General features: G+C 37.4%; 1 protein-coding gene across 2 annotated transcripts in view; it reads left to right on the top strand.

The window, feature by feature from the left end:
- SGCE (sarcoglycan epsilon) overlaps positions 1-26,516 on the top strand; it is a 67,740-nt gene extending 41,224 nt beyond the window's left edge. The window contains exons 7-12 of one of the 2 annotated variants that reach the window (XM_052638656.1): positions 7,312-7,474; positions 9,834-10,045; positions 10,980-11,006; positions 11,737-11,925; positions 23,235-23,278; positions 26,161-26,516. In XM_052638656.1, coding sequence (XP_052494616.1) covers positions 7,312-7,474; positions 9,834-10,045; positions 10,980-11,006; positions 11,737-11,925; positions 23,235-23,278; positions 26,161-26,177 — 652 coding nt within the window. In that variant the 3' untranslated portion in view covers positions 26,178-26,516. The remainder of the gene's footprint in view (positions 1-7,311; positions 7,475-9,833; positions 10,046-10,979; positions 11,007-11,736; positions 11,926-23,234; positions 23,279-26,160) is intronic. The other variant, XM_052638657.1, reaches the window with a different exon arrangement.
- Positions 26,517-27,986: the final 1,470 nt, after the last annotated feature.

Raw genomic sequence — 27,986 nt, 5'->3', positions numbered from 1 at the left:
ATGATTCTAAATTCACTTGTTGAACTTTTGTGTGTGTCGGGGGGTGCCTCCCTGGTGGCTCAGCAGTAAAGAATTCACCTGCAGCTGTCGTCTGTGCGGTCGCACAGAGTTGGACACGACTGAAGTGACTTAGCAGCAGCAGCAGCAGCAGCCGGAGATGTGGGTTCAATTCCTGGTCAGGACAATTCTCTGGAGAAGGAAATGGCAATGTACTCTGGTATTCTTGCCTGAGAAATCCCATGGACAGAGGTACCTGGTGGGCTGCAGTCCATGGGGTCATAAAAGAATCGGATGTGACTTAGCAACTGTACAACATCTTGATTCCTAATCCACTTATTAAGCTTTTTGCCTCTGTACTTTCTTTTGAAAGTAACATGGCCTACAAATGTCATTAAAAATGAAATACTGGAAAGATCAAGGATATGGTCAGAGATGCAAAGGAATTGCATCACTTTATTTTCTAAAATTTTATTAAAAAATACACTCCAGAAGTATCAAACACCTACTAACTGTGTTCTGCTTTATACTTTAAGTGAGTTTCAGTCTGTGATTTTAAAAAATCTCCTTAAATTATTTCCTATTATGATGCATGGCAGCCACAATTTACTAACTGAAATTTTTCCACATTAGTCAAACTCACAGCAGATGGCCAAGAGGAGCTCTCAGTGGTAGACCCTCGGAGTAAGCCTCCAGCCCTTCCACAGCCCACAGTGCATTAATATCAGTCACCAGGAGTCCCTGCTATAGCGCCCAAGCTCCTCGTCCTTCTTGATGTGCGTTTCTCCCCCCTCGTTTCTGCAGACCTCACTGACAGCTTTTAAACTTCTAAATCTAACAGAAACCAATGGTAAAGATTTCCTTCAGAGTGAATAAGCTCCTGCAAAGGAAAGCTGAACCTCCTGGAAAGGTTCCCTTTTACTTTCCAGACCCATAACCCCAAGGCAACCGTGCTCTGTCTCTGGGTGTGGTCTCAGGGCTGCTTTTGCTCTTGACTTTGAGCCAGAGACTAAGGACTCATGGATGCATTTAGCCTGGGATAAAGCTGGTGGAAAGAGGAGCAGGTTCATATTTCAGTCTGGGCATGGCGTAGCTGCCAACTCAGGGTGAGTGATGTGGTGTAAATGGTGGTTATGAAGGGAATGATGGGGTGTGAGGATTAAAGAATATACTCACTTTTCATAAGAGATTGTCAAACCTACCACTGTTTCCTCTGGTTACCAAAGCCTGTGGATCTAGCCTCAATCAGCAACAGAGAATCCTAGTTTATTCTCTAGACAATCTCACAGAGTGTGCCCTCTAATTAATTGTCTGCTTTGTGCCCTGTAAAGGGCTCACAGAGAAGTTACACTTGGAGAAGAAAATGTAAGTCAGAGGCTGCCAAAGACTCATCTGATGCAAGGCCGTGGTCCTGGGCGGTCTGTAGCGCTCTGCTCAGTCAGTCCCCATCGTTGGTGATTTATAAGATAGCCCTTTATTCTTAAATAATATGCCTCCTGTATTTTTGATGCAACTATTCTTTCTTTTAGGGAATGATGATATGAGATTGGACTTTCTGAGCCTTTAGTAACAAAATTGGAAGCCAATATAAGCCCATTTTTATAAATATAAAAATAAGTTAATTAAAAAAATCCATGCAACTCTATATCTATATGTCTATAACTGTATGTCTTTAGTTTCTATTCTTCTAAGTTCTAGGCATAGACGATTTTTTTTCTTCCATTGTTTAGCATTTAGTAGATGTTTTTTCTGGGGGAATAATGTATTACTCTGTTGGGTACAGTGATTTAAAGTACAGTTGAAACATATACATTACCATATGTAAAATAGGTAGCCAGTGGGAATTTGCTGTCTGAAGCAGGGAACTCAAAACCAGTGCTCTGTAACAGCCTAGAGGGGTGGGCTGGGGAGGGAGGGGACATATGTATACCTATGGCTGATTCATGTTGATGTATGGCAGAAACCATCACAAGATTATAAAGTAATTATCCTCCAATTAAAAATTAAATTAAATTTAAAAGATAAAGAGTATAGTCTATGCTCACATCTCTTAGGGACCAGAAAGTAATCAGATAGTTAGAAAACAGTGTTGTATGTATCATAGTTAAGGTATTCGTGGAGATGACTCCTTCCCGACTCCTGGTCCATGTCAGAGGGTTCATAGAGGAGATGAGATTTCAAATATGAGTACAAATTAGCCATCCTAAAGGAAACCAGTCCTGAATGTTCGTTGGAAGGACTGGTGCTGAAGCTGAAACTCCAGTACTTTGGCCACCTGATGTGAGAACTGACTGATTTGAAAAGACCCTGATGCTGGGAAAGATTGAGGGCGGGAGGAGAAGGGGACGACAGAGGATGAGACGGCTGGATGGCGTCACCGACTCAATGGACATGAGTTTGAGTGAACTCCAGGAGTTGGTGATGGACAGGGAGGCCTGGTGTGCTGCAGTCCACGCGGTCGCCAAGAGTCAGACACGACTGAGCGACTGAGCTGAACTGAAATGAACAAATCAGCCGGTTCAAAGAATGATGAAGGGAGAGTCTGGGCAGAGGGAGCAGCTTGAGCAGGAGCCATTAGGTAGGAAGAAGCCCGGTGGGTTTGGAAAGCGGCTTTGTGTGCGCAAATGGGGGGCAGGGACCCACTAATAATAATGACCAAAGAGGCAGAGACCAGACCATGTTAAGACCTCGTACTCCAGGAAGAACTGTTTGGGTTTTATCTTGTGTCGCACTAGGGACCTTGTAAACAATCGTGTGTGTTAACATTTTCATTTTAGCAAGTAGGCCTGCTGGGCCCCACCCACTGCATGGCACAAGCTAAAAAAGTAGATCGAACCCAGAAGCAGGAAAATCCTCCCACAAAATCCCCCAGAAAATCCTCCCACAAAATCCCCCAGAAAGGTCTGAGTCTTGGGCGCCAGTTGATAAGCTCATTCTTCCCTTCTTCAGTAAAGGGGAGCAACAAACAGGAGTAGAAGTAGAGTCTAGAAATGACCTTTATTCTTTATTTTTCATTCTGAATTAGATGCTTTATTTAGTTTTATGTCTTCTTTGTTTTTCATCTTATTTTTTAATTGACTGATATGCGCAGAACAGAGAAGTGAACAGAGGCAAGAATCAAAATGCATTTCTTTATTTTTCATTCTGAATTAGATGCTTTATTTAGTTTTATGTCTTCTTTGTTTTTCATCTTATTTTTTAATTGACTGATATGCGCAGAACAGAGAAGTGAACAGAGGCAAGAATCAAAATGCATTTTTAAGAGCTCAGGAGTTCCCAGGCAGCATGTAACGTACCTGGACACTTTCTTCTCTAAACTGTCCTCTGTTTTCTTATGTACATAGAATCACAAATAAAATACATTCATCATTTGGACAACTAGGTAAAACATACAATCATTGGATCTGTTTATCTGACTTTTGCTGGAGAGTTTTGACATAATTTTTTTCACCTGTAGCATGGTTCTGCATTTTGTATGTGTAAAGACCATAGTAAATGGGTTTTACCTCAAGGGAAATTGAGTTGTTCAAATTGGAAGAAAAAAATTCTTCACAGGAGCAAGCTTTATTTCGAGTGTTCAGTTCCTAAGATTGTGAGTCATCATGTTTTGTTAACATTTTCTTGAGAGCCTTATACTTGATAATACACTGCCATGCCATCTGTTTACATATGTTTGAAAGTTTGAAAGCATGGCTAAGATCATAAATGTAAAGATCATCCTCATTTCTCTTCATAAAAATTTTGAATTTCTGCCTACCAAAAAGCTAGCCTGTCAAAATAGCTGTAAATCAAAAACTGCATAGCAAAGATCTAGGAAAAGAGAAGATTATAAAAAATATATTTTAGCATGTATAGCATGAAATTATAATTATTATACATGGCCTCATACAGATTTATCTTTTAAAAAGCTAAGATGTTAAAACTTACTGGCTGTACAAAAAAATAAAATAAAATAAATACCTATTTTTTAACCTACAAGCTTAATCCAATATCTACTTCTCTTGAGTAGTCTGTTTGCAATTTTTAAATTAACTTGTTGATTTTTCTAGTTTTGTTACAATTGATGATGTAACATTGGGTAAGTTTAAGGTGCACAGCATGAAGATTCGATAGAAATATATGTTATGAAGTGATCACCACAATAACTTCAGATAATATCCATTACCTCACAGTTAGTTTTTATTTTCTTGTGATGAGAACTTGTAAGAACCACTTTCTTAGCAACCTTCAAATATGCAAATGCTTCTGTTTCTAAACTGGTATCGTTCATGCTGCAAACAGACTCGCTGAGGACAGGGAGGGAGACAGTTCCAGGCGAACAGTCAAGGTGCTGTTGCTTCACTCCCTGTGACTAGCACTGGGATGCTCGCTGTGGGAAGGGACAGAGTGGACAGGTGTGTGTGAGAGTTCTTTCAGGGCAAATGTCAGAGACAGATGATAGGGAAAAGGACAGGAGTCAAGGATGCTGGGGCTTGAGCATCTGCCCTTGCCAATCACTGAGCGAGAAGAAGATGGAAGGGGCGACAGGTGGAGGTGGGATGGGGTGATGATGAGCTCAGTTTGGAACATACTAAGTTTGTGAAGCTGCTGGATCATCCAAGTGGAGATGAAAGTAATTTGGCAGTATGTGTCAACTGTCATAAAAATGTTTCCACTTCTAGGCATCTCTTTTAAGATAGTAATGGTAAAGAATACGCACAGAGATCGTCTTTACAGTATTATTTATAACATCAAAACATTAGAAGCAACTTATGTGGCCAGCTCTGAAGTAATTATGAATAAATCATGTGCACTTAAAAATTATATTCCTATAAAAATGTAATTACAAAGATTATAAAATATGGAAAAATGCTTATGATGCATTAAGTGAAAAAGTAGGATACAAAATTATAGTTTGGAGATGATTGCAATTAGGTTAAAATATATGCACTTGAAAAGTATTCTGCAAGGTACATTGGAAAATGAAAATCATGATCTTGGTAATAGAAATTAATTGTTTTTATATCCCAAGTTTTATGTAATTTTTTTATATCGCTTTTATAATTTGAGGGAAAAAAACATTTCAGAGCACCCAAAACATGCTTATGCCTACTTATATTATCTTGAAGTGAATTAATTTAAAATCTTACTAATTATAAATGCAAATCAATGTTATGTAAAAGCAAGAGGACTTTTAACAATTTTTGAAATATTTAATTTCTGTATTTTACAAATATATTTCACAGTTTTCAAGGAAAAATATGGTCTTTGCAAGGCAGTTAATAAGGGAATAGAAATTGGCTTTCTATGAAGCTTAAGAGTAACAAATTGTTCTAAATAGAATATATTTCTCTTTTAAAATGTTTATTGCAGAGTAGTTGACTTACAATGTTGTATTAGTTTCAGGTATGTAGCAAAGTGAATCAGTTATACATATACGTATATCCGCTGTTTTTCAGATTCTTGTTCCACATAGGTCATTACAGAGTGCTGAGTAGAGTGTCCTGTTCTATGCAGTAGATCCTTAGTAGTTGTCTATTTTTTATGTAGTAGAATGCGTATGTCAATTCCAATCTCCCAGTTTATGCCTTCTCCCACCCTCCACCCTTCACTTTCCCACCAGTAACTATAAGTTTGTGTTCTCCATCTGTAACTTTATTTCTGTTTCCTTAGTAAGTTCATTTGTACTGTTTTTTAGATTCTGTGTATAAGTGATACCATATGATGTTTGCCTTTGTCTGACTTCATTCAAGTTTGACAATCTCTAGGTCCACCCATTTTGCTGCAGATGACATTATTTTGTTCTTTTTTATGGATGAGCAATATTCCTGTAAATGGAATGTATTTCTACTCACTAGTCATGTCAATTCTTTACCAGTGGTTTCTTACTTCTACTTTTTCTGAACTGATAAATTTTTAACTTGACATAAAACGCAACCAGCTGAATCTGTGTAAGTGTGCTCTAGGACACAGCTGTTAATTAAGGGTGTGGCTTCATAGTCACATAACTTTGAATTTTTGTGCCATGCTTTTATTTCATTTCATTAAAAAACAGCTTTACTGAGATATATTTTACATATTATACAATTCACCTATTTAAAGTATATAAGCCCTTCCATTAAGCTTTTGATTTTTTTTTTTTTGAGTCAGTTTTTTATGTGGTGTGAGGTAGGGGTCCAGTTTCCTGCTTTTGCGTGTGGATAGCCAGTTGTTCTAAAGTACCATAAAGACTGTTTTTTCTCTCATTGAATTGTCTTGGCATCCATGACAAAATCGGTTTGCTAAAGATTTTATTTTTGGACTCTATTCTAGTCCCTTGATCTGCATGCCAAGCCTTGTGATAGCACCACATTCTCTTTATTCCTATTGCTTCGCAGTAAGTTTTGAAATTGGTAATTGTGAGTCTTCCAGCTGTGTTTTTCTTTTTCAAGAATTTTATGTGTGTGGGGGGGGGGTCACTTGAATTTTCATATGCATTTTAGGATCAGTTTGTCAATTTCTGTAAAAAAAGATGGCAGAAATTTTGTTGGGTTTATTCCATTTTATAAGTAATTATGGCACTGTCGTTAAAAAAAGAAATAATATTTATTTAGAGTAATTTTCTGGTTTTCCCTTTTCTTTTGAAAAGACCTTTGAAATTCCTAGCTGCTCAAGCAAGATTACTTAAACACTATTATTATCTCTGTCTTCTCTTTTATTGTGAAACTCTTATTGGTCAATTAAATTGAGTTTCCCTAGTTGCCAAGATACATATCAAGAAAATAAATTTTGTTTGCCTAATTCGTGTTTACCAAACAGTAGTTTTTCTCTTATGTTAGCTTCTTAGATAAAGATTTAGAGACCTTGTATTGAGGAACCTAACAGTAGGGACTCTGTGCAGTGGAAAAGCCTAAAAGATAGAACTGTTAGAAAGAATAGATCTGCCTGCAGTTCCACACCTCAGGATGTAATATCATAATCTTATTAAAATGAAATCAGATGAATTATTACTGATAATTATCTTAGTGATAATATTCTTTAAACAATTTAAGAATATTTTGAATGGAGTCTGTCAAATCTAATCAAAATATGATATAGGGTGAAAAAATTTTTAGGAAGTAACAGAGTCAAGAGAGTGTCTGTACACCAAAACACTCAGTAAATATTGGTTGAATAAAGGAAAGAATGAAAAGAAGCCCCTACATGAATCACTGCTTTAAAAGCCCAGGCCTCTACCTTAGGGATGATTCCAGATAATCCCTCAATTCAAAAGGATAAATCCTGCTTTCAGGGTAGATTTATTTCAGTGTTTCCAATTTTCTTAAAGGATAACCTGAGAATTTCACATTTTTGCAGCGTTTATGTCATGGTTGGTGCCGACGTCCCATTTTCTTCTTGTTTACGAGAAGTTGAAAATCCACAGAATCAATTGAGATGCAGTCAAGAAATGGAGCCTGTAATAACATGTGACAAAAAATTCCGTACTCAATTTTACATTGACTGGTGCAAAATTTCATTGGTGAGTTTTTAGTTTGTTTTTGCAACTGTAATTTGAAGTGATGTGGCCAAAGAGCATTTGACTAAAATTGGAATTGCTTTTAGGAACAAATCCTGGGTTTACTTTGTTAACTGCAATTGACTTCCCTTGACTTTTAAGGATTTGGTGAGACCGTTGACAGTGCATCCATTTAAGAAATTGTGCCTCCACTTTTGTATTCAGTCTGCTCTTGATTAGTTGTTGGGGCCGGATTAGCTTGGCAGGTGGTCTGAATGATCCCCTGGACATCCAGGTGGCTACTAAGTCAAGTTTTGGAGTCTGTGTAACATGGGCAGGAAGCCTCAAATATGCTGCCTTGCCCCACTTCGGAAGGCGAGACTGGAGTGCAATGGTAAATCTGAAACTAAAGCAAAACTGTGCTATGATTCGGTGTCCTGGAGACTCATTGTCAGGAAAGATCAAGGAATAAAAGGAAAAGAAGAGGAAAGTTAGAATCTTACCCAGGACCCCTTAAATATTAATTTTTTTTCCAAATCACTTTTTAATTAGCATGCTCAAAGACTTAGGAACATATGAGTAAGATTTCATATGTATGTCAAATACATATGATATTATACATATAATTTCTATTATATTTTTGATCCTCCTTTCTGGAAATTAGGAATGTTGGTTTACTTCTTTAGTGACCTTTAGATTTAACTTCAATCCACTCTTAATGATTGGTGGTGAGTTAGGTCTAAGTTTAAAGTTGACATTTGAACAAAGTGATTGACACATAAACACAACTGTCACTTGATGTCTTAGAAAACCAGCTGCAGGCGCCTTTCCCAGATCCAGGACGGGAGAGCTCCCTTCTCACACTGAAGCACTTAGCACCCGTGGCCCTATGCCCCAGAGTCCTCTTTCCCTGTCACATGTGCCTTAGGAAAACAATGCTCTTTCTTTCTCTGTTTTCTCAAATTCAGTAAAAGTATTCAGATGCTGTGTGGTTTACATGTTCTATTCAATGGATGTTGAATTTACAAAGCTCAGTGTTTTGGCCATGTGCTGATCATAAAAGGGCTCAAAAGATGGCGTGGTTGCAGGCGTAACTTAAACAGATGCCTCTCACCAGAGCAGTGGACAGGGAGCCCCGGCGATGCCGTTTTGCCTGTGCTTGAGCTGTGCACTGTTCATGTTTAGGAAAGTTATCTAATTTCTAAAGGTTTAAAAATGACATGCTCTGAAGACTGCGTTTTCTGTGGTGAGACTGCATAAAAAGAAAGGTTGGGAATTTTTGTTTTTTCCTTTTGCATGTATGTATGTATTGGTTACATCTTACCACAGAAGATTTCAAGATGCTTAACTAAGAGTCAGATAATAAGCATAATAGCGCAAATATAAAAGAACTGGGAAATCAGGGCCTGCACTTTACCAAAACATAAAGCCCAAGGTCAAGTTTGACAGTAAGCCTCCTAATGTCCCTGGTAAAATGAGGAAGTTGATTTGTTATTTAGTTCTCCCTCTTAAAGGAGGCAGAGCATCAATTCCTTGGCAAAAGATAAAGTTTTTACTAGCACTCTATCGGTAGCAAAATTCTTCAAGTGGTGTTTAAGGGTGAGGATACTGAAAAATGCTGCAGATAATTCTCCCCAACATTTTTTAAGGCAGGAACAAATGTAGTAACAAATTTCACATGGCTATTTTATTGTGTCCTTCAGTAAAAACATTTAGCATAATTAAATGCAGCTCAGTGAAAGCATTCAGTTAATGTGGAGGTAAATTAATATAGTACAAGTGTTCTACATTTTTTGTGCCTGGGATAGAATTTAATGAAGCGATAGCATTTAATGTTCCTTAAACTATTTTTAAGGAAAATAGTTTATTTTTGCTAAAAATGACTTCTGTCTGCTGGATGGCAGAGGATCAAAGTTGTAGGCATTTAGAAACTGTCTCTCTCCCTCTCTTTTTTCACTCCCTTTCACTAACCTTAGAAACCGTACCTGCATACTGGTTATCTGTCAGTTGACGGTTTGTTGACATCTGCACTAGAAATTTGACACTAGGAAACAAGAAGTACTCGTAGTCACGTGTCTTTTTGCTTTGGGGGAAGTAAAGTGAAAAAGAACAGTCACACATGTGTACACATTTTTTGTGTACGTATATATGTATGTATATATGTTGTAGGAAGGACCTAGAAAGGCCAGTATAAACTTTTAACTTGTTAACTTTCACTTATTACTTCTTCCTAGTTTCCATAAATAATTGCAAGTTCAAGGTGATAAAGTAATCAGGAAAGGTTGCTTTTTAGAAATTAGTCTGTCTTGGTATGTCTAGATCTTAAGCTGTCATACTATTTGCAACTATTAATTTCATGTGTAATTATCTTCTTTTGTATCAGGTTGATAAAACAAAGCAAGTGTCCACCTATCAGGAAGTGATTCGTGGAGAAGGGATTTTGCCTGATGGTGGAGAGTACAAACCCCCTTCCGATTCTTTGAAAAGCAGAGACTATTACACGGATTTCCTAATTACACTGGCTGTGCCCTCGGCAGTAGCATTGGTCCTTTTTCTAATACTTGCTTATATCATGTGCTGCCGACGGGAAGGAGTGTGAGTACTTTAAAACACTAATAAAAAATTATAGAACTTCTAAGATAATATATAAGATTCCATTAAAACCCAAGTTTCATTTAGTTCATAAAACACCTTGTAAATGAAATTATGTTCAAGTCAAACTACAGTACTTTATTCCTTTCAAATGAATTAAAATAGTTTTGAGTCTAGTAAACTAGAGGTTGTAATTATTATATTCAAAAATGATTAAGGCTAAATGTAAGCTCATACTGCCAAAACAGTCCCAAGGATAATTGAGGCTAGGTATTTTGGTTATATAAGCTGTCCTGTGTAAGCAGAGACTGTGGAACCTATTGACATGGTAATTGCACTTTAAATAAATTGTCTCAGTCTCAGTTTGATCAGAAATGATGGTCAGATTTCTTCTTGCGATTTTTCTGGATGTCAAAAAATCCAGGGCAGTACAACCTAAATGTTTAAAAGTACATATGCAGATATATGTAAACCTAGGAGTAAATTAAGGAAAATAAAATGATAATTTGAGCAATGAGTCTTCACTTCATGAATAGTTAGTGCTTTCAGGACATCTGTGTCAATTAAAATAATCTCCCGAGATTATCTGGAAGTCAGGGTGACAAAGCAAATGATAAAATATTAATAAAGCAGCAAGTAGCACATTCTTCCATTTTTTCATGTAGCCTGATTTCATTATGTCATAGAATTTATTTCCAAGAGCTTGATGCTTGATCTCCATTTTTTCCCATTTTCTCCTGTGTTTCTCATCAGTATTCCATTTCTGTGTGTGCACTCATCCAAGTAATGTCATCAACCTGCTGGCAAATGCTGCCTGGTTGCATTTAATAGTGACAATGTCAGCATTTCCACCTCATGCGAGACCTGTGAGCATATAGTCTTAATGTTCCAAATTTCAATGCTAGTATTTAATTCATAAATTTTGTTTTGTTTCTAGGGAAAAGAGAAACATGCAAACACCAGAGTAAGTGTCTTCTTTCCTGTTATTTTCTTTGTCATTTCTTTTCCATGTCTCAGCTGCTCATCATGCACCATCCATGTGTGTCATGCTTTTTTTTCACTCATCATCTTTCATAGTTTATTTCATAAATGTGAAAGCTGCTTTCTAAATAGAGAAATTTAGGAGGGGTAGAGAATAAACAAAGATATGAAAACTAAGCTTATATAGGTAAAAATTAAACCTAAAATATTTCAGATTCAGAATATTAACTTGCCATTTATATTATGTGATTTCCCAATCTGCATTTCTATAAACCAGAGAACAGATGAAAAGACCTTTCATACACGTATTCCTGAATCTACAGTAATAACCTACCATAAAGTGAAACTTATGTGAGTATGTATAAATGCCCCATCAGAAGCAACAGTATAAAAGCTATGGTAGTTTTATCTTAATCATAGAGATTAAATAGAATAGTAGTTTGCTACCTAGGGCTGTAATATTAACACAGTGCTTTATAGCTTAGTTTAACGAGAAATAACATTTATTTAAAAGTTAGTTTCTAATTTTCAGTTTTGTTATGTTAAAAATATGTGAAACTTATCTTTTTCTGAAATAACTTGTAGAATGCCCAAACTGCAATAATGTTTTTTTATTAAAAAAAAAAAAAGATTTTGTAACTTTTTCAAACTGATAATCTGTGGAGCTAATATGTGATTTTAAATCTGTGTTGTTTTATTTCTTTTTGACCTAGCATCCAACTGGTCCATCATAGTGCTATTCAGAAATCTACCAAAGAACTCCGTGACATGTCCAAGAATAGAGAGATAGCATGGCCCCTGTCCACACTTCCTGTATTTCACCCTGTGACTGGAGAAATCCTACCCCCTCTACACACAGACAATTATGAGAGCACCAATATGCCGTTGATGCAAACACAGCAGTAAGTGTCCACTTGGAACCGTCATTATTAATGCATGAATGTATCTGCTTACTGTCTTTCAAGACCAGAGCTCCTCATTATGGTTGCATTTGTTTGTTTATAACTGGAGGAGAGAAGTACCCAGAGAACACTGATAGTGTAGATCCTAACCGCACAGCAAATACATAAAATTACTTTGAGGAAATATTTTTTTTTTCCTTCACTAATCGAAACAAGATGACATTCACCTTAATGTTAGCACACTGAATGAACTCACATATGCTTGCTCAAAGATGAGTTAATTGTGAAAAGAGAGGCATATTCTAAAGCATAGCAAATTGATTATTTTTTAAAGCTATTATTAGAATTATTTGGTTCTGTTAACCTGTTTTTTAATGTTATTATCAGAGAGCTATTTAATCTAAATTTTTTGCCTCAGGGTTTTTAAGGTTTGGGGTTTTTTCTTTTTTTTTTTTTTAATGATTTGCTTATATATCAAAATGAGTAGTTCCAATTTTGGCTGTAAAGACACTTTATTAGTAGAGACCTTCTCTGTTGTGCTAGAAGGACTGTGGTCAGAAAGCTTGGAGGACGCCTTTGTAAGGGGTAGGTGTAGAGGAAATTAGTTGAGGAGATTTCCAGTTGTTCCTGAGAACCCGTTATATATCTAGAAACTCTGTTTTAGTGTAAAGAAATTGTAAGTGAAAGTGTCATTTATTTCGAAGAACATGACTCTTACTCTTTTAAACATATGTTAAAATGGGTTAAATTCAGTTTCCCTAAGGAAGTCACAGTTTGCTTTTGAGAGTCTTCTCTTTTTCAGTTGACTTTTGTAAATAGAATGAGTATATCTATCCCTCCCACCCCCAACACACATACATACATACATACAGAGACACTCACACATAGATATTAGGATAGGATATAAAAGTAACCTCTTACTGGTTAGAGATTTATTTGGACAGCATATTGGGTACATTTTTACTCTGCAAATGCTTGTTTTACAGCCATGTAAATGACATGTGGTAATTTGAAGATTAAACAGTAATTAAAATAGTGATTAATATGAATAGTATAGACAGACTATAAATTTGTCAGAAGACTTTGACAATCTCAAAGCATTATGAAAGCATGCCTAGCTAGCTCAGTCAGTAGAGCATGAAACCCTTAAAAGTATTATGACTATTGTCCTCAGGTCCTCTAACAGTATGCACTTATTGTTGAACAGGCCAAGGTATATATTTGTGTGTACATGTGTGTGTACGTATGTGTCTGTGAGTAACTGATTCAGTCTATTAACAGTAGGGAAAATGGCATATATTTAAAAGTTTGAGTTTTGGAAACAATATTCTGTCATTTATATAAATACTAAAGTTTCACAAAATCGAATTGTACTAAATGGGACTGATGGATTTTTATGTCCTTGAATGGTTAGTGGGGTCACTGTGAAACCTCTTTGTCAGGATTATTAGAAGCCGTTGAGAAAAATTAGTAAATTCAAGAATGTTGACTATTACAGTATTCAAGAATATTGTAATAGTTCACAGTTTTGCAGTCTCTCCTGTCTTTCTTGGATGAAAATTATGAACAGCTTTATCGTTCATTTTTCAAACTGAAAAGAATTGAGGAATTCTTTAAAGTTTCCATTTCTCACATTCTTTCCCTAAGAATGCTAGTAAATGTCAATACCTGTTCTTCAAAGGTTGATATATATCTTCAAAAAAGAAGCAGTCAAATAAATTTGAGAAACGGGACTTTTTGTTTTTGATTTTAACTGGGGGAGTTCTCAGAGCCTTCAGGGTGTTGATATGCCCTGTGAATCCATGGGAAAAGGTCAGAAGAACGAAGTTTGGGAATCTTCTACTGACAAAATAACAATGCTGTCAAATCTTAGAAGAGAAGAATATTCATTATAGTGAATAGGGGAAATTGAATGTGATTTTACAATAAGTCAGTAAAACTTTTAAGGGAGGATAAAAGGCTGGGTCATTTTTTTAGATGTGCTTTCTAACTATTTATGTTGAGAATAAGGATAACTCCTTAAGCTTTATTTTGATTCTCTGTGACTAGGATTTGACAATGTTGCTCCTAATACCTAAGGAAAATAAAATTTCTTATCTAGTTTATAACTAAATGCATCTTCCTGGTCCTTCCATAACCCCATCAAGACTGTCATTATCTTGATCAGATCTCTCTGTTTGCAAGTGCAATAGATTATTTTATTGAACTTGCAACAGTTTGACCATACATGTATTTTTAAGTCCAGAAAACCTTTATATTATTCAGATTTCTGCTAATGGAAAAAGTCCATTAACTAGCACTTCTATACAAATAGGGTACATAGATAATTGATGATGCTCACAATGATTATTCTGAGGCACTGCAAGATCATCAAGTGCGTCTGACTCATCAGAGGAAAATTAAATCACATTCGATGTAGTTTCGGTGTTGAGTGTGTATTATCTTTCTTTTATTCTTGGAAATGGATAATATGTGCATGGTCTCTATGGTAACTCTCTATAAGCCAGAATATGTGATTAACCTCATTTTCCAACCATGCCAGAAAATAGGGAATTTATTGTATCAGGTTCATCACAATTGTCCTTTATGTGAATTCAGTTTTTACTCCTAACCTGTTTTTGAAGGTTTGTTTCAGCTCAGGTACACACATATATAAATATTTTGGTCATTTGGATCAAACTGAATTCTCAGTGTTAAAATGAGATATTATATTTGATAAGGCATTACAGAACTTGATAACCAGGTATATCCTTGGATGGACCTGCCTGGTATTTATTAAACTCTTTCTAAAAGGGTGTGAGTTTCATCTTCACATAGGCATACTAACTGTACTGAATTTATTGTTCATAATGTGGATAGCTACATCATTTTGTATTTATTCTTCAGATTTGACATCAGAAATATTTAGGCATAAGATAGGGTTGCAAGTTTATCTTGACTTCTAAGCAAGGCTCAAGAACATTCAAAGCTTTTCTTCAGAGCTGCACAGAAACCTGTTTGGGTCTTTTAAAGAAGTCAATCTGATGTGTAACGAACCTTGTAACAAACAGTCTAGAGAACGCTGTGTAATGGGAGGCTACTACCACTGTTATTTATCAATTATACAACCTTCTTTTTGGTAGAATGCTTCATATGACTCCAGACTGGCCCCTTAAATTAGATAGTAAAAAATGTTTAATCATTTGCAGATAATAAAATTGAGACATGGATAAGAGACTTTGAGTTCAGTTCAGTCGCTCAGTCGTGTCCGACTCTTTGCGACCCCATGAATCGCAGCACGCCAGGCCTCCCTGTCCAGCACCAACTCCTGGAGTTCACTCAGACTCACGTTCATCGAGTCAGTGATGCCATCCAGCCATCTCATCCTCGGTCGTCCCCTTCTCCTCCTGCCCCCAATCCCTCCCAGCATCAGAGTCTTTTCCAATGAGTCGACTCTGCATCAGGTGGCCAAAGTATTGGAGTTTCAGCTTCAACATCAGTCCTTCCAATGAACACCCAGGACTGATCTCCTTTAGGGTGGACTGGTTGGATCTGCTTGCAGTCCAAGGGACTCTCAAGAGTCTTCTCCAACACCACAGTTCAAAAGCGTCAATTCTTTGGCGCTCAGCTTTCTTCACAGTCCAACTCTCACATCCATACATGACCACTGGAAAAACCATAGCGTTGACTATTTGTTGGCAAAGTAATGTCTCTGCTTTTCAATATGCTATCTAGGTTGGTCATAACTTTCCTTCCAAGGAGTAAGCGTCTTTTAATTTCATGAGATTTTAAATTAGGTCAAAACCAGTCTTGATATCAAGTTAGCGATAGATACTGTGATCATTGACCTCTAGGATTTCTGATTCAGGCTACAGGCAAGGTGATTGAACAGATAGTAGAAAGGGTAACTGGAGCAGGTCCAGAGACAGGGGACTTGCTAGAAAGGAAGTTATTTTCTGTTCCTTCTCCTTTTCAGATTAGAGAGACAGCACAGACAGTCTTAAAATTATTGCATGTAGAAATATAAAGCGTATTTATTTGATATTTGCTAATGTCTTTATTGTTTGTGTGTGTGCTTAGCTGTGTCTGACTCTTTTGCCACCCCGTGGGCTGTAGCCCACCATACTCCTCTGTTCATGGAATTTTCCAGGCAAAAAATACTGGAGTGGTTTGCCATTTTCTTCTCCAGGGGATCTTCCGGACCCAGGGATCAAACCCACATCTCTTGTGTCTCCTGCATTGGCAGGCAGACTTTTTTTTTACCACTTGTACCACCTAGGAAGCCCCAATGTCTTTATTGTTTAATAAACTTTAATTCTGGGATGATTTAAAAGGTACAGAAAAGTTGCAAAGATAATACAGAGTTCACAGAGGTACCCCACCACAGTTCTCCCATTGTTAACATCTTACTGCCCCAGAAACCAATAATGCATGCATGCTATGTTGCTTCAGTCATATCCACCTCTTTGCACCTCTTTGTAGCCCACAGGCTCCTCTGTCCATAGAATTCTCCAGGCAAGAATACTGGAGTGGATTGTCATGCCCTCCTCCAGGGCATCTTCCCGACCCTGGGGTTCAACCTGCATCTCCTATGTATCCTGCATCGGCAGTCAGATTCTTTACCACTAGCACCAACTGGGAAGCCCAAGAAACCAACATTTCTGCTTTACTATTAACCAGACTTCAGACTGTTTCCCCTCCAGATTTCACTAGTTTTTCCCTCAATGAGCTTTTTCTTCTCCAAGATTCCATCTAGGACACAATAATCGGCATATCTCTTTAGTCTCTTCTGGTGTAGGCAGCCCACTCCAGTACTCTTGCCTGGCAAATCCCATGGACGGAGCAGCCTGGTGGGCTGCAGTCCATGGGGTCGCTAGGAGTGGGACACGACTGAGCCACTTCACCTTCGCTGTTCACTTTCATGCATTGGAGAAGGAAACGGCAACCCACTCCAGTGTTCTTGCCTGGAGAGTCCCAGGGACGGGGGAGCCTGGTGGGCTGCCGTCCATGGGGTCGCACAGAGTCGGACACGCCTGAAGCGACTGAGCAGCAGCACAGCAGCTCTAGGTGGTGTAGATTCTCCTTGTTTCTCCTGACTTTGTCTTGAGGAGCACTGGCCAGGTCTTCTGTAAAATGTCCCCCATCCTGAAGTATAGTCAGACTTCTTACATCTGCACTTAATTGCTTGTCTTTGTAGCTTAGTGAATATGTGACCGTTAATAGGAAGAATTTTTCCCACTGAAAGCAGTTCCCTGACTTATTATAATTTATTGCTAGAAAGCACACTCTCAAGTAATTCTTAAAAGTCAGTTTGCTTTAGGCACTTCCCTGGTGGTCCATGGTTAAGACCCCCACCTTCCCATGCAAGGGGTGCAGGTTTGATCCCTGGTTGGGAAGCTGAGATCCCACATGCCTCTTGGCTAGACAACCAAAGCATAAAACAGAAGCAATGTTGTGGCAAATTCAATAAAGACTTTAAAAACTGTGCACATTAAAAAAAAAAAAAACCTTAAAAATAAGAGTAAATTCTCTTTGCCCAAAGAATCATTGTTGTGATTAGATGTTATGTTTCTTACCAAAGACATAATATTAAAAATATAATATAGTTTTAACTGCTGTGTGAAGAACCTGCCTGCCAATGCAGGAGATGTAAGAGATACAGGTTCGATCCCTGGGTCAGGAAGATCCCCTGGAGGAGGGCATGGCAACCCACTCCAGTATTCTTGTCTGGAGAATTCCATGGACAGAGGAGCCTGGGGGCTACATACAGTCCATAGGGTTGCTAAGAGTCAGACACGACTGACGTGACTTAACACACACTATGTATCTCAAAGATAAGCTTTTATATTAATTTAAATTATGAGCTTCCCTGGTGACTCAGATGGGAAAGAATCTGCCTGAAATGCAGGAGACCCGGTTTCAATCCCGAGGTCAGGAAGATCCCCTGCAGAAGGGAATGGCAACCCACTCCAGTATTCTTGCCTGGGAAATCCCTGGACAGAAGAGCCTGGCAGGCTGCGGTCCATGGGGATCACAAAGGGTCAGACATGACTGAGCGACTAACACACAGTAATTTACATTAAGAAAGTCAAATTCCAAGGCATAGGATTTTAGGTCCTAAAAGGACTATTGAGAGATAATCTAGCCTGGTTATTCCCAAAGCAAGTTTCAGGCCACACTCCCCTGTGAGGCTTTAACAATACAGATCCCAGGGCCCTGCTTTCTAGGGTGTATTATGGTGGAGCAGGAAAAATAAAATTGAGAATCCCAGCTTTAAAATATTTAAAGAGCTTCCGTTTTAGGATTCAGGTTTTCTGGTATTTCTGCTGAGGGTGGTGGGAGGGGGAACAGTTTTTCCTACTTCCCCTTGAGGGGTCTGTTCCAAAGAAGATGTGGCAGTCTAGACTGTTGGGCTTCATGAGTTTATTATGCCCATCAGCCTCTCTGCTCTCACACTCGCTTAAATTGCAGAAGAGGATGGTGTGGAGAAGTGAGAGGTGAGTGATGACTAGAAAATGATGTCTTAATGGGACAGAGAAATGGTAAACCTGGAAAGGATAAAAACCACCCAGGAAATTGTACTCACTTTGCATTTTTATGGACAGCGTTGACCAGAGGCTCCCCAATTTTCAATTTTCTAAAAAATGATTTATTCTTAAATTTATAATGTATAATGTGGTCTTTTTTGGGGTAGATCTGACTCCTCATTATTTTTTTCTTATACCAACATCAATATCAGTTGATTTTTCCTGCATGGGAGGCATATTCAATGAGGAGTTTATGTAAGGAATGATAAGGGAAGGTAACCCAAACATTTTCCAGGAAGATTTTACTTGGCTATACCAAAATTTTCCTTATTCATTATGCTAAACATAACACTTAATCCAGGGTGATTGGGTCTCCCTCAAAACAGGAAGTAGGTTGTGTTTAATCTTTTACAAATTAACAGTATAAAAGTAGAATTAAGTCTTCTAATTATAGATATTTAGTAACTAATCATTTTGCTTTTACCTAAAGTATTTTTCCATTTGTCCTCCCTTGGATAATAGTGAGAACCAACTTCATGGTAAAATTCCATCAATAAAAAATTAGGTTTCAATAAAAGTTATTATCAGTTGGAGAGACTTTCTGGAGATGAAGATAATTTCTTGTTGACAAGAAGTGTCAAGCAGCCAAGGATATGTGAGAGCCATTGACTTTTTAAAAAATTCAGCAAGGAAACACTAAAAGCAATAAGTATATCTCTCTGATGGATTTTGGTTCTAGTGATTTTGACTCCATTTTAAACTTGTGGTAGACTTGCTTTTGGCTTTATAAAAGTAGGAGGGAAAAACCTAAAATAAACAAATATCTCCTTCTTTATATTGCATGTTTATTCTACATTGATTTTAACTAAAATTAGATCTTGAAATTTAAAATTGTGGTGATGTTTCCAATTTCTTTGTGTCCTTCCTTCCTTCTTTGAGCCAAATAATGACTTGATTCCTTAGTAAAAGTAGTCATAGGACCCAAATCAGCATTTCTGTAGAAAAGAATTTGTAGAAAATTTAAGGTTTGATAATACCACTTTTTGTTGATAATTGAGAAATGCCAAGATGTTATTATTTCTTATTGTTAAATGAATCCATACTAATTCACAAGAGAAGTGTTTTATGTTCCCCGTAACTAAACTAATGTCATTTGTTTTCAACTCTGGCACAGATTCTGTGGCTTTTATAGAAATCACTTAACCTTTCTTTGCTCTGGGTCTTCAAGCACGTGGGAATATAATGAGTTGATAATCATCAACCTTACTCATAGAATAACTCAACGGGGTATCCAAGAACATCAAATTATCTTAAAATGGTTATACAAATAATAAATGATTGTGGACTCCCCCTAAATCACTTACTTGTTAATTTGCAAGTTATTACCTTTGCTATCTTAAAGGATAGAGTTTGTGCAATAGCTAATTTACATAATTTTCTATTTAAATGCCTGTAATTAATGATAAAAATAGAAAATAATTAATGCTAATAATTCAGAGAATTACAGTTTTTGTAAATCTTTTCTCTACATAATTCAGTTTACCCATAATAATCTTTCTGTTAGTCCTTTAATAACTTAATTATTCTAAATAGTCTTATGACTTTAAAAGGTCCTTTCTTTGAAGGATTATAAGACTTCTATTTGAAGTCAGACCCCACTCTCCTGTCTAATTGCCTTTAGCAACCTGCTTTTACCAAAGATGAAAACGTTTCCATTTTCTTACTGCAGTCTCTGCTCAGCTATAGCAAAGTCAGGAGTGGGCATTTTTTCAGTATGCCTTAAGCAGCCCTCTTATGAGGTACCTCCCTTCAGCCTTTAAATGAAATACGTACTTCAGATATGCCCATCATGGGTGTATTAACACTCACAGGCTCACATGTAGCCACAGGTTTGGACAACCGCAAAATCAGTTATGTGTGTACACCTTGGAGACAGAGGATGTTGAATCTCCACAAATTTTTGGTTGAGCACCTTTTTGTACACACTGTGCTTATATATATGCAACTCATGTAAGTTTCCATTGAAGTTGCAAGGAGCATATGTACATCGCTAACCAGCTGGGACACACACTGCAAACACTTTCAAATCTCTAAACCAGTGTGGCACACACAATTGCTCATGCTTCTCTGAATGTTTTGCTTATTTGTGTGTGGCACTTCTCTTCGAACCTAACCAAGCCCATAGCTGTTTAGAAAGTTGTAGCAGAAGAGGGGGGGAAAAATGATGGCTAGAGAAGAAATTACAGGGCATAGATTGACTCTGATCTATGGTTTGAAACCTGTGTTCCACAGAAGGGTAAGGGGCTGACCAGTGAGTGGGGTGGGAGTGGGGGGCAGCCACGTCATTCACAGCTTGATTTTTGAGTTTGGTTATCTTTATCTAGGGTTTTTGAGAGACTTTCTTTGTCCTATTTGGTGTCTCTGTTTTGTCAAAATGTATTGATTTAATCCATCAATAGGCTAAATAGAGCTAAAGATGATAGGAAATGAGGAAGAGAGTGTGTGTGTGTGTGTAAGGTATATTGTATTTGTTTCTAATATAGAATAGACCCAAAGTTAGTTGTACCTGAGATGTTAAAACAAAACTCTTGTTTCCCCTTGAAGGGGCAAATATCCCCTTCCCAAATGCCAGTGAAATTACATTTTTGACTTTGGTAGTAAAGGTGTTTGTTTTTCCATCTTTAAATCTATAACTTAATGTCCTTTCCGGGATTTGTAAATTCATCTTTTTGCTTTTGTGATCAAAGGCACTACAAATACATTTTGAGAAGTACTGAAAGAATAGGCAAAGGAAAATACTCCCTGAGACCTCCCAAGAATAAATAGGGCTGATAGGTAATAGCAAAAAAAAAAAAAAAGAATGTGATTATTGAGATGAATTATAAACTAACTTCTTCAAACTGAATTCAATTTGATTTTATTTCCTTAACCATCTCTTTTAAATAGAATTGAAATTAAAAAAAAAAATCACTGGAAGTCATTAACATTCCTATGGATTAGTTTAAGAGTTTAAACAATGTTTAACTAGCATGTACTGTTTTCCAGTTTAGGTCCTTATATTGGGAGCATAATATTTGCCTGGCTGAAATGATTCAGATCAATGGTTTTCAAACTCTGTTTCTTGGAGGTTTCTTTAAAATGCCTTAGGGGCCAGCATGAGAGGCAAAAGAAACAAAGGAGGCGGCATTCCTGGCTCCCTTGTTTCAACCCAGGCAACCTCACATTTATCTCTTTTGTACATCAAGAGTTCTGCTTAGGATTTCAATTAAAAGGAATTCCATTCCTGAAGAGAAACAAAAAACCCTGAAAATCCCTGGCTTAGATCAGGCCCCATTCTCTTGCAAGATTGAGTCTTAGAATTTCTTCTACACAGAATCTAAATTGTACATTTTTGTAAACTACTTCTCATATCAAAATATGAAAATGAGTGGGTGAATGTGTGTCCGTGAACATGTACGTCATATGAATCTTTTTAAGTGTCTTCATTTTTGTATGTGTTCATTCAAACGTTGTATGCTTCCTGCTAGGGGTACTATACAAAATAGGAACATTCTCATTGTTAAGGCACTTTGGGGCAATTAAATATTAAGTGGGGAGAAATACAATGACAACATGAGGATGAAAGCTTGCTGAATGGTAACCTAATTGGGGAAGAAATGCTTGGAGAGGAAGGAGGCATAGAAGAGGGGGTACTTGAGATGTTACTTTATAAATTAAAACTAACAAGTTAAATATTTTAATTAACATTCCTTGTGGGATACTTTAAATTATGGGAGTAACAGGAGGCCACTGTAACAAATTTTGGGTTGAGTTTGCAAGGATAAATGCGGGCTAGTTGGTGGCAAGAGGTAACAGAGGCCGTGGTGGTGGTGGTTTCATTTCAAGCAGTGCAGGGGGGGCTTCATATAGGAGCTAGATATATTGGGTTGGACTTCTGTACCACACTAAGAAACTTGAAACTTAATTCACAGGTAGGTATAAGGAAATAACGAGATGCGTTCATTTGAATGGCATAGTCAGATTTGTGCCTTGGAAGATCGTCTGGCTGCAACGTGCACAGTAAATGATAAGGAAGCAAGAATGGGAATGAGGAAACGATTCAGACCAGTTGCAAAAATCCAAATGAGAAATGGTGATGGCTTCCATCAAGGCTAGAGATGGGGAAGATGTAAACAGACTCACAGGGGACTGAGGAGACTCATGAAGGGTTCCCAAGTGATTGGATTTGGGGACTGAATGAGGGGGGAGAGTCAGTGAAGATTCCTGTACTTTTGACTTGTCCAGTTGGTGGATAGCCAGTGTCATTTCCTGGGAGTTGGATGGAGGAGCACGGATTTGGCACAGTGATTGAAGGTGGTGATACATGTTGTTCTGTGAGTGTGTACATGTGATCTAGACCTGGATCTGAACATGTACAGGTTATAGGCACACGGCCAGCAGTCCCTGTGTTCACGTCTTTATCTACCACGTCCTAGCTATGTAGCCTTGGACCTCAGCCTACTTCCTCATCTGTAAATTGGGAAAAATAATATTGATACCTACCTCCTTGTGTTCTTATGAGATAGAGTTTAACAGGTAATAGAATCTCCTTGAGTCTTATCAAATGTTGTTATTATTCCTCTTTCTCAGACCTCGGTTTCCTCATCCATAAACTTGTGAGGGTTGGGGGACCATGTTTGTGCTGGATTAAATGATTTCTGGGGTCCTTTCTAGCTATAAAGTTTTTCATTCTAATGTGTCTGCTCTCTGTTTACATGTGTGTGAATAAAAACAGTTTTACTAAAAAATGTTAATCATTTCTAGGAACTTGCCACATCAGACTCAAATTCCCCAACAGCAGACTACAGGTGAGTACTAAGAATAGTAAGCTGATGTTTATGAATGAAGCTAATAGATTAAAAGATTGTTTTAGTAGTGGATAATTTATGAAGCTTCAGCTTTACCAAGTAAGACAAAACAGTTGTGTCATTCTTAAATCAGAGTTAAAACCTCAGGATAATAGCTTAGATTATTGCATAGATCGGCATCAGAGTGATAAACACAGAGTAAATGGTCTTAAAGCAGAAGCATCCATGGAGGTCCTGTCTAATTAAGGAAGACTGAATAAGATCCCCTTCCTTCAGCGAAGCTCCCTATTCTTCCCCTTGGTATGAAAGATGCTTAGCTTGGATGCTTCCAGGATTTGTCTCAGTAAGTGAGCAGCTTGAAACTGACTCTTACAAAAGAAAACCATTGTGACTAATCAGTGAGGCTTCAGGGGGATAAAGGAGAAATGGTTGGCCTGGTTTTAATGCAGCTTTAAAAAGCTGTTATAACATGACCAGTAACAAGATGGCGGACAATCCTCCCTGTTTCCCTAAGACTTGCTTTCTTTAAGTTTATTTCTTTCAAGTGTCCCTAAAAATTTTCCACAGCCAATTATTTCATTCATCTCCGTACCAAGTAGATAACTTATTCATGATTGTCTTCTAATTAGCGGTTGATTCCTAGTTCTGATTGCCAAGCAACCAGTAATGCCTTTGTAGCTCTTTTGGAAAAGCAAGAGAAGTTTTAAAACTGTAAGTTGGATGTGGAATTCTGAGTATGAATAGTGGTATTGTGGTGGGGAAGCTATTAAGTAAGTCTCGTTAGAACTTTAGGCACATATAGAAAATCTGTGCATATTTCCATTCAAAAAATTATCTTCTCTGTTAATGCTTTCGGGAATTTAAGGAGATTTTCGTTTGACAACTTTTCAAAGATTTGAGGCAAGTATAATGAAGTTGTTCATCAGATTTTAAGTACGAGATAACGTTTATACGAATTTTCCCCACAGTTTTGATTGCTATGTTTTAATTAAATGTTAACATGTTTCAACAAGACTGTTCAATATATTGATGCAGTGATTCTTGTGTGAGCATTCAGGTGATTGATGAAGGAACAAACTGCTATAAATGTCTAAAGAGCAAAGAAATAAATGACTCCTTACTACCACTAATTTCATGACTTTTCTCCCGAGAGATAAAATTTTAAAAGGGTATTTCTACAATGAAAATGCTAGAACTTCTTCCTCATAGGCTTCAATCTCTCCTAAGATGTTTTTCTGCTATTTCTTAATTATTTCAGACAAGGAATAAAGGAAGACAATATCTAGAAAAATAGTAAATAGTTCTTTTGAATATATAAAAAAATCTAGATTTTACTTCTCTCCCCTCCCATTGGGGGAAATAAGGAAACCTAAGTATGTGATGTTAGAGAGATTTATTTAATAGTTGTATACATTTTTAGCAAGTAGACTTATTAGCTTGCTATGTTTTAGTAATAGGCACCGTTTCCAGATTAAAAGACAGTTTATGCCTGAGCAAGTGTTATAAGAGCCAGTGAATTTCCCTGGGGGGATTTTAGGTTGTTCAGCCTAATTTTCTAACTTATTTTTCTAAAACAGGTTTTGGGAAACAAGCATTTTGCCTGAGTCAGGAAAGCTTTCATCTCCTTTTTAGTTAACACGGTAGCCTATTACCTTCTTGTTTTCTTACATTTTTCTGTAATTTGGGGTATATTATTGCGCCATCTCTTCTTGGTTATTTTTGACTTGTTCTCATTTTCAGTGAGTCCCCAAAGTACCTAAATGCTAAAGGGAGAGAAACCACCCTAGCATCTTTTATAATTATGATAGATTGTTGTGTTTCTTCCTCGGATAAATATAACACCAAATAGACTTGTGACTCCTGGAGAGAAGAGCTAAATGGGCACATTACACTCCTTACTCCCTTTCTGTTCATTTGGATGAAAAAACAAAGTTTGTTCCCCAATTTTATTCCATTCTGTGTGCACATGCGTAGATTCAGTGCTATGGATGTGTCAAAATAATCATGGCACAGCTTTCCTGTCCCTCCACATTCTGGTGATCTTAGTATCACAAGGAGGCAACAACATTTGTGCAGGGTTTACATAATTTGCTTTTTGCAAGTACCTCAAAGCATTATGTTGGTATCACAGTTTTCTTTATGAAGGTAATTTAAGCACAGTGTTTGTCTCTTGGATACCAAGATATTTTATTTGCGCTTCCTCTATGGAATTTGCCAATGGAGAGTGTATTTTGAAGTTTGTTTTCTTTAGTTAGTTGTTTTCTCTTAAAAGATCATCAGAACTTTAAGAAATGAACTGACTTCTGGGGTTGTAATCCTGCACTTAAGTGCTAGCTCAGATAATAGAGCAGTTAAGAGCGGACAGTAAGTAGTACTACCGTGTAGACCAGCCCAAGCCGTCAGTTCTGATGTCCCTTCAGATTTTCTCATTTTCTCTGTCCTTTCTACCCATACGATCTTTTCTAAAGAGGCATGATTAAATGATGCAGTCATACATCTCACAGTCAGAACTCATTCTTTTTGTTTATTGTGGGAGGAATTTTCAGACCATGCCTTTTGAGAAATATAAAACATTATAACTTTGACCCAAGAGTGAAAGTCGTTCAGTAGTGTCCGACTCTGCGACCCCATGGACTGTACAGTCCATGGAATTCTCTAGGATAGAATACAAGAGTGGGGTAGCCTTTTCCTTCTCCAAGAAGGAGAGGACTAATTTAGACTTTACTCTTTTTTGTTGTTGTTGAAAACCAAATGCAAAGAAATAATGCAACATAATTATGTTAAGAAGATAGAAAATTATGCCTTGCCATAATTTGTTTTGCTCAAAGTCTAAAAGTTGTCCATGTCTAACTCACACTCATATTCATTCTTACATATTGCAGGTAAATGGTATTCCTGAAGAAAGAAAACTAACCGAAGCAATGAATTTATAATCAGACGATAAAGCACTTTTGCGTGTGTGAGTGTCCAGTCACTCAGTTGTGTCCAACTCTTTGGGACCCCATGGAATGTAGCCCACCAGGTTCCTCTGTCCATGGGGTTTTCCAGGCAAGATTACTGGAGTGGGTTACTATACCCTCCTCTAGGAAATCTTCCTGACCCAGGAATTGAACCCGTATCTCCTGCATTGCAAGTGGATTCTTTACCACTTAAGCTACCTGGGAAGTCTTAATATAGCACTTTCATTTTTTTTCTCTCTTCCAATAATGCATGAGCTTTTCTGACATATGGTATGCATGTTGACAGTATTAAGTATATACCAAATAATATACAGTATAACATTCATTTTACTAATTTTTTTTGTACTTAAGGCATTTTTGACAATTTGTAAAACATTGATGACTTTATATTTGTTACGATAAAAAGTGATCTTTAAAATAAATATTATTAATGAAGCCTGATGTGTGGCAAAATTTACTTCAGAAACTATTTGATTGCCTCCTGTGTAGTAGGAATCTTTTATTGCTAGGAACAGGTTCACCTACTTATTCTTTATTTAATGAGATTTTTATTAAGCACTTCCTGTAATATATAAATATATGCTCTTGTGTTCCAAGTGAGTAACACATTTACTTAAATAGCGTTGTGGCCTGTAAAGCTTATTCTTTTATATACTGCTTCTTGGAGTGTTTAGGGTGAATGTGGTTCTTTGGATCTGACAGTTCAGATCTACAGTTCATGAAGGGCTGCCCAGACTGCATATTTACCCTGACTCTATAATCACCTATTTGGTTTTAGAAGCATGCCAGGAGTTGTTGCTCAAAAAGAGAACAGTTGCCTGCTGCTGATGACATGAATTAGCTCCAAAACCCCAGGATCTCCTGTGGTAACACTAAAGGCTTAGCGGAGTGTCTTTATAACATATTGGCCTGCTTCATGCATTGTGGACACTATTCAGACCAGTGTGTCCATCAGACAAGCTCAGAGGCTGTCTGGGAAACCTTGTGGTCTAGACCATCTGGAAAATCTTCTCTTAATCTGCTCTGGGCAGATTTCTGTATTACCTATTAATTAATTGCTCAGAGTACACAAATGCTGTGTAAATCTGATTCCAGAATCCAAAAAGATTCCCTGTCAGTGTTGTGTGCAACGACTTGTCTTCCGCTTAGGGGGGCATACTCTATCATGTCCTTGACATTGAAGGTTCTCCTCCCAAGCACTCCTTCCTGGGACTTAACAGAGAATGTGGTGGTGGTGGTTTAGTCACGAATCATGTCTGACTCTTAGAACTCTATATGGACTATAGCCTGCCAGGCTCCTCTGCCCATGGGATTTTCCAGGCAAGAATGCTGGAGTGGATTGCCATTTCCTTCTCCAGGGGATTTTTCCTACCCAGGGAGTGAACCTGCATCTCCTGTGTCCCCTTCATTGGCAAGTGGATTCTTTACCACTAGCACCACCTGGGAAGCCCTGAACACTAATGAGTCAGCTACAGTTTGTGTTACAGTTATCCCTCCAATGGCTGGCAAAAGGGTAAGGTACATAAGGTTGAGTGTTCTCCACAATCTAATGGACAGAAAAAGGCAGGAATGGTATCTTATTCACATTTCACAGAATTAAAATGTTACTTATGTTTTATTGAAACCTTACCACATTATTAATAAATCTCATGTTTTAAAAGGTTGTACATGGGCAACAAGGATTTCCCTGGTTAGATCATCTCACTTTATGTTCCATTAATAGGCTGCAGTTCATTGTAGGTAATTTA

Source organism: Budorcas taxicolor, chromosome 4 (genome assembly GCF_023091745.1).
Source record: "Budorcas taxicolor isolate Tak-1 chromosome 4, Takin1.1, whole genome shotgun sequence".
Lineage (NCBI taxonomy): Eukaryota > Metazoa > Chordata > Mammalia > Artiodactyla > Bovidae > Budorcas > Budorcas taxicolor.
Note: the sequence above shows the minus strand (reverse complement) of the source record. Positions and strands in the feature narration are given on the sequence as shown.